The 7427-nt window shown below is 42.9% G+C and overlaps 1 protein-coding gene across 1 annotated transcript; it reads left to right on the plus strand.

The window, feature by feature from the left end:
- Window positions 1-4430: 4430 nt before the first annotated feature.
- On the plus strand, window positions 4431-6284 carry LOC131228707 (heterogeneous nuclear ribonucleoprotein 1-like). Its single transcript, XM_058224555.1, has 2 exons — window positions 4431-4898; window positions 5002-6284. The coding sequence occupies exons 1-2, from the start codon at window positions 4674-4676 to the stop codon at window positions 6043-6045; spliced, it is 1269 nt and encodes a 422-aa protein (XP_058080538.1). The 5' UTR covers window positions 4431-4673; the 3' UTR covers window positions 6046-6284.
- The last annotated feature ends 1143 nt before the right edge of the window (window positions 6285-7427 follow it).

Genomic DNA, 7427 nt, shown 5'->3' on the forward strand with positions numbered 1-7427 from the left:
GGCACGTGGACAGTCCAGTCATAGATCTGGACTGCCAATTTCTTCAAACCAACTTTTTTCAGGGAAATATACAAGAATCCCACCGACATGATGATCCTAACCATCAAAATAAAATGCAAAAATTAATGGTTGAGATCAACCATAGAAGAAATAAGTTCCATCAAACATCTGTTAGAGTGGCCCTACTTGGATTACTTATGATGCTTAAGAAACACTTGGTCAGATGATGATACCACTTTCAATCGTGGCTTGCCTTATAGTGGCTGGAATGAATGGACGGTCCAGATCTATCATTGGACTGGTCCACATATCCAAAGAAACTAGTTATTAGATATGCATCGGCAACCAAACCGGCACTGAATGCAGACATTGCTTGTGAATCGTCCGAGTCAACTCTCTAGCTTTTTTAATATTGTTTTCTGTTGACTCGCTTTCAGTATCTAAAAATCACTATTTTAAGTGGAGTGTTCATCTCGCTGGAGCCTATGTTACTTGTCCACCGAGAAATTACGGCCAAGGTATCACCTGTACTAAATCCGGATCGTCCATAAGGTGGGCCCTACTTTCAAGGTCAATGAATGCAAAAAATCAGGCCAATCTAATGGCTGTCCATTATTTTATACAATTTTCTACACTGCAGTCCATCTGGGAAATGGGTTTTCCTGATTTCTATGATCTGATCTTCAAGGTGGGCCAAACCATTCCAGCCGCTGAGATTTCATAAAAACTTGAAAGGTTAGCTGTGCTGACTCACTGGATGGTATCTTTACGGTCCATTATGATGGATTTGAACATTCCTAAATCTGGATTCTCCTATTTTAATAAGGAGTCTGGAGACATGCTTCAATGCTCTAGAGCATTATTAAATTATGGTGCTCCTGGTTGTATCAGGTTACTCTAGAATGATCTGAACCGTCCATTAAGTTTATAACACATTTCAAGAGCTACCATTCGAAAATATGACTGATCAGATGATCAAATCCATCCTTGATTTATCATTACTTATTTTACCCATCCCTTTTCAACACATGGACGGGATGTCTAGGATAGCCTTAAAAAATAAATTTCAGTATCATAAACAATACATGATGGAAACCATCAAATAGATGGACCGGATTGTTGATTAGAGTCATTATTCACAAATTATCTTGGCCGTTGATATTAGAGGCGATTGATCAGATGAGTAAGATTGTAAGATCAAGGTTATATTTATATGGTAGCTCATGAAATGGGTAATGGATCTAACGGACGGTCAAGATCAGTCGAATGGACTTCCTAATTATCTCAATGCAACAAGAGCAACATAACTTATGAAATGCTCAGAAAGCACTGGAGCATTTCTCTTTAATAATCACGCCGTATCGGCCCCGCACGGTACCCCGATTCATACGGTCAAACTAGTGTTTGACCTTTTTCTAAATATGATTAAATCCTAAAGGTGGATTATTTGATACTCTGGCAGTAATGGTTGATAAGCGGTACTCAATTTAAAAGTAAAAACAACTCCGAGTCTGCATCCAGGCGTATACCGCACACAAGGGGGAGCGGATTAGGTGTCACACGTAGTGGGTGTTTCTCTGACCGTGGGGCCCACCTTGATGTATGTGTTGTATATCCATGCTGTCCATCAGTTTTTCCAGGTCATTTTACGGCATGGTTCAAAAATGAAGATGATCCAAATGTCCAGTGGACCACAGAGTAGGCATGGTCCAAAAAAATGAAGTAGATCCAAATATCAGCTTTTGGATAAGCTGATATTTGTATTTTTCCTTCATCAAGATACATGGGGGCTTATCAACCGGTTGGATGACAAATAACCATTACGGTTGGTTCTTGGAAGTTTTTAATTGTGTTCGTGAAATCAAAAATTTTTCCTCTGGTGTGGTCTACTTGAGGTTTGGATCTATTTTATTTTTGATAATATGTAATAAAATTATCTATAAAAACTTATGGACGGCGTAGATATACAGATTATACATAAATATGGGCCCCACAGTCAGGAAAACACCCACTGCGATGTTTCCCGGTTAACACCTAAGCCGCTCCCTATATGGGAAGCAAGCCCTCCAGACGAAGATTCGCACACCAACCATGGGTTTTCAGTTTGAATCAGTGGGACCCATATTTAAGTAATCCACACCGTCTGAATGATGGGCCCCTAAATGTATAGGCCATACCTAAAATTGATCAATGACCTAAGAATCTTTGCTGAAGAAACAAAACAGGCAACGGATCAATATTAAATCGAAAATGATCAACGATTGGATGGATGGGATTGGAAACCTTGGATGTGTTTTTGGCAAGAGTACATCCAAGGTGGGGTCCATCAGACGAGCGACCTCGATCACTGAACTCTATTCTCCATTTGCACGAATTGAGAACAAACGGATCTAGTCGGTTGGCTAGCTACACTCGCACCTTCAGACGCGAGGCACATGCCAACTCGGCCCATGTGTAGGACATCTGACCGGTGCAGAAGGTCCATCCCACCATGTAGATGACAGGGTGCAAAACCTGGAAGGTTCTTGCATGCAACGAGTGTGGACCCTCTGCAAGTATTTAGACCGTCCGTTTCTTTAGTAATTATTTAGTCTACACGATCAGCGAACAATCTGCATGATTTTTCACTATAGTTTATCCTTAAGGTGGGACTCACATAATGAACGGCTAAGATGTTCCGTACACTTTCAAAGTTCTCGCACATGTGATACGTGTACATGCGCATCCGTTCCATTTCACACGCTGAACCATGTCACCCACCGACACGCACCTTCCCATTTATTACACCATTCTCAATCCCTATCTTCCCAAACCCTAACCCTAGAAACGAGAAATCCTCTCCAGCGAAATCCCAAAAGGGATGAGAAATTATACGATACGCATGGTCTGCATCATTGAAAAGTGTATACACGGACTTTCAATTCTAAAGTGAGACCCATATTTCTATAATCCAGACGGTTGATCTGTTTAATCTCACAACTTGTAGTAACTGGTACAAAAATAGTTTGAGAATAAGATATATTAAAGTCCGATATTAGGACCATGTTTCAGTGGAATGTGGGTCATCGCGTTACTTATCTTCTCGACCTCCTATCTGCATGATATGTGTCAAAAATTTAAGAGTTATGTATCAAAATTTTTAACTATAGTCCATAAACGATGGGACACAACAAATCAATGGTCCAGATTACGAAATAGTTAGCCCGGTTTTTCAGAATTGAGGTTTAATGTGTACTATGCAAACGAATATTGTAATTCCCGGAATAGAAAACCCTAATCCTACTCAAACCAAACAACCTGGGTACAATGAAAAGATAAAACCTCCAAAAGAAACACTTTATACTCTGAAAGAGTGCGATAGACTATGTGCAGGCACTTAGAAATTTCATACATGGCATAAAATTAATTGAAATAAAACTGTACAAATAATGAGTATCGGCGTAGATGTGTTTTAATAAAAAATTTAAAGCTCATTTCATTATCTGACTATCAGATTTTTAGAAATTTACTGGACCGTTAAAGTGAAAATATCCTATGGTCTTAGTTCAACAAACAAGTGTCTCCGAATCAGAGGACACGACTATTCAATCAAAACGATTTCGTGAATGTGGCTTACTGATAGTGAGTTATACAATTTAGACGGTTTAACTTATGCCACGTTTACCATTTCTAAGCACCCGCATATCACGGATATTAGGCGGCCAGAGTATCAAATAACTCTCCAATCTCCAAACCCAGGAAGCAGATTCCCCGGTGACCCTTGGAGCATCACTGTAGTAGTACGTGGTCGAATCAGATCACGCCACGTAGGATCATCAGGGATATCCCTGGTGACCAATCCGCGTCCCCAAACCCTAATACTAGTTTGGATGCGCGTATGACCAGGAGACGTGACGGAGAGAAACCCTAATTCCCTCATCTAGATCCCCGTGGGGCCCACAAAAGAGACCTTCTCGTCTTCACTTCTAAGTACCCAAAAACCTAGTTGCGCATCTATCTACACTCACAACTCCACCAGAATGTAGTCCGCGTGACTAGTCCAAATTGTAGCCTGCAACGCATTTCGTTTAGGCCCGCCCTATCTGGTTATGCATCTTACTGTGGTCCCACCGTGGACTGCCGAGTGTGCATTAAGTCATATCGGTTAGATGATCCAACCTGTTTTCTACGGGTAGATTGCTAATCTGGGCTGTTCGCATTTTCCACAATCAGTACGGAAGGATGATGGGCGGACCGGATTACTCTGCCAGGAGAACTTTTGGGCCATTCTCCATGTGGGGTTCCCTTGATGGACCATTATGATCAGGAAGCCTGACACAATACTTGCTTAGCACACGCGGTCTACGATTCTAACGTAGTCCAGTGGACTACAAAGATCAGTTAAAAAGAAAAGACTCCTCTTCCGCAATCAGTGTGGGAAAAAAGAGATCCAAGGGCTGAGAGTCTCCAAACAAAACCCTCTATCAATGATCAGCCATTCATCTCTCTCCCGACCCTCCCCCAACACCCAAAAAAGCAATAAAATCAATCACAGCTGACCTGACCCTCTAAAACCCAACACACCCCTTCACTTTTTTCTTCTCCTTCTCTCGCCCTCTTGAGGGTTTTGAGTCTCTCTCTCTCTTGGGTGTTGTTCTTTTGGGTTTTATTGTTCTTGCGTGTTTGGGTTTTCGATGGATTCTGACCAGGCGAAGCTCTTTGTGGGAGGAATCTCATGGGAAACGAATGAAGAGTCGCTCAAAGAGCATTTCGGTAAATATGGGGTTGTACTAGAATCTGTGATCATGCGGGACAGGAGCACAGGCAATGCTAGAGGCTTTGGTTTTGTTCTCTTCTCAGACCCTTCTGCCGCTGACAGAGCCCTCCAAGAACCCAAGCATGTCATCCTCGGAAGAACAGTCAGTCTCTCTCCTTCTCTCTCTCTCTCTCTCTCTCTCTCTCTCTCCTGTGGTTCTGTTTGGCGTTCCTTTTATTGTATCCTATTCCATCTTGTTTTGATAGGTAGAAGTGAAAAAGGCAGTCCCAAGAGGTGAACAAAACCACCCACAACAACAACAACAACCACAACAACAACCACAACAGCAACAACAACAACAACACCCACAACAGAGTAGGGGGCCTGTGTGTAAAAATAGTAGTAGTGGGGGTGCTAGTGGTAATAACAGTGGTAATCAGTTTAAGAATAGGAAGATTTTTGTTGGGGGTTTGTCTGCTAATATAACTGAGGAGGATTTCAGGGCTTACTTTGAGAAGTATGGTAGGATCACTGACGTCGTGGTCATGTATGACACCGTGACACACCGGCCGCGTGGGTTTGGGTTCATCACCTTCGATTCAGATGAGGCGGTTGAAAGCGTGTTGCAGAAGAGTTTCCATGAACTAAATGATAAGCGTGTGGAGGTCAAGCTTGCTGTGCCAAAAGATGGTAGCAATGGGAATAGCAGTAATGGTGGCAATAGTTATAATATGAGAGGTGGCGGCGGTGGAAGAGGTTCTGTTTTTGGGAGCTACCCGGGTGGGGTTTTTACGCAATATCCTAGGTATGGGCTTTATCACGGTTATCTGCCGCCGCCTGTTTCGGGTTATGGCAATGCAGCCGGCTACCCTTTTCCTGGTTATCCCCCGATGGGCGCATATGATGGAGTGGGTTATGGAGCTGCTCCGATCATGCCGCCGAGGAGCCCTTGGTCTAGCATGGGAATGTATGGAGCAAGGAGGAGCCCGACGCCTTATGGGAATGCTGCCCCCTACCCGGGTTATGTCAACGGGGGTGTTGGTGGGTTCATGGGGATGACCGGCAGTGCTTATCGTGGGGTCGTTGGTGCTGCCAATGGAAAGTGGAATCAGGGTGGTGCGGAAGCGCAGACGACAGCTGGTGCTGGCTATGGTGGTGTGCCAGGTACAACGCCAACACGGACGGATGGTGGGAATTTGGATGATGACGCGTCTGGTTTTGGCGGGAGCTATGGAGCTGGAGCTGGTAATAAGCAGAATCAGAGAGGACATGACGGTCAGTATAGGCCTTACCCAAATCGCGTTGGCTGATGTGTAATTCCATTGTTCTTCTTTGGATGTTTACCACGGTCATTTGAGGTCAGTAAATTTTTATACGAATTGGGTTGGAGTTTTTTTTTTTTTCCTTCTTATGTTAGTGTTTGGATGGTCGTTTCTTTGTTAAAAAGGTCAGTTTCTTTGCATAATCTTTGTTTATGATTCTATTCGGTTACTCTCAGTGCTGCATTCTGTCCTCTGCTGTAATATAATTGCCCCTGAATTTCAAATTACTTCCTCTGTTTTTTTTTTTTCTTCCATACTTCTGATAGCGTCATCACTCCATTGGGTTACCACGAAGATGGTTTTACCAAAATGGGTTGTTTGCTGCTGTCGACTGTTTGGTTGACACTTAAATCTGTTCAAAGTGGTGGAATCCTGCTGCAGTGGGTTTTGAGTCTCTTGTTCTATTGTTGTCGAGTTTTGGTATCCTTTTCGTCCAATCTAGCTGGATGTAAATGATATCATCATCATCATCTAAGGCTTATCCCAATTAATTATGGTCAGCTACATGAATCCTGTTCCGCCCAAGGTATTCCATAACAGTAATGGTGGCCATAACGGCCACCACCGTTACCTTTACGATATGGGTCGTAAAGGTTGTTACGCCCCCATAACGGCTGTAACAGTCTCTCTCTCTCTCTCTCTCTCTCTCCCTCCCTCCCTCCCTCCCTCTCTCTCTCTCATGGAAAGAAAAAACCCAAAAAACTTGTATCTCCCACATAACATTGAAAAAAATCTAAAAACCTGTATTTGCCCCATAACAAACCATTACGGGGCTATTATGGCCTTTACATGGGGCATAACGGGCCGTTAATGGCAGTTACAATTCTTAATAGCTGTTATGACCGTTACGACCCCGTAACGTGTAACGGCCTTTACGTCCCCATAACGGCCTTTATGGCACACTATGGTTCCGCCATTCCACTCTATCAAGGGTCAGGCCTTTGTTAGGCCATAGGTCATCAAGTATTTTATTACTAACTCCATCCACGCCCTTCTGGGCCTTTCCCTTGCCATTTTAGAGCGTTAACTTATACCAAGTCACTACATTTACTAGAATTTTGAAGCTCAAGATTGCTAGGAATTTTCACGGGTTTTTTATTTTATTTTATTTTTTAAAATCGTTTTTAAACGTCCCTCTCATTATCAGCTTGTGGGGTCGAAAGTGCATGATGGGATGCCCTCATCCTTGTTGGGAAAGGAAGTTCTTCAGCTATGATGTCCAAGATTTTAGAGTCTTACTAGAGCTTCCCGAGAGTGGGATTTTGAATCTTACTCTTCCTCCATGTGCCAATGTGCATGTCTTGTGTAAGATCTGATCCCTTCATCAGGTGGGTCTTACAGTCTCTCTGATGGTTTTATAATCATAGTGG

Source organism: Magnolia sinica, chromosome 16, assembly GCF_029962835.1.
Source record: "Magnolia sinica isolate HGM2019 chromosome 16, MsV1, whole genome shotgun sequence".
Classification (NCBI taxonomy): Eukaryota; Viridiplantae; Streptophyta; class Magnoliopsida; order Magnoliales; family Magnoliaceae; genus Magnolia; species Magnolia sinica.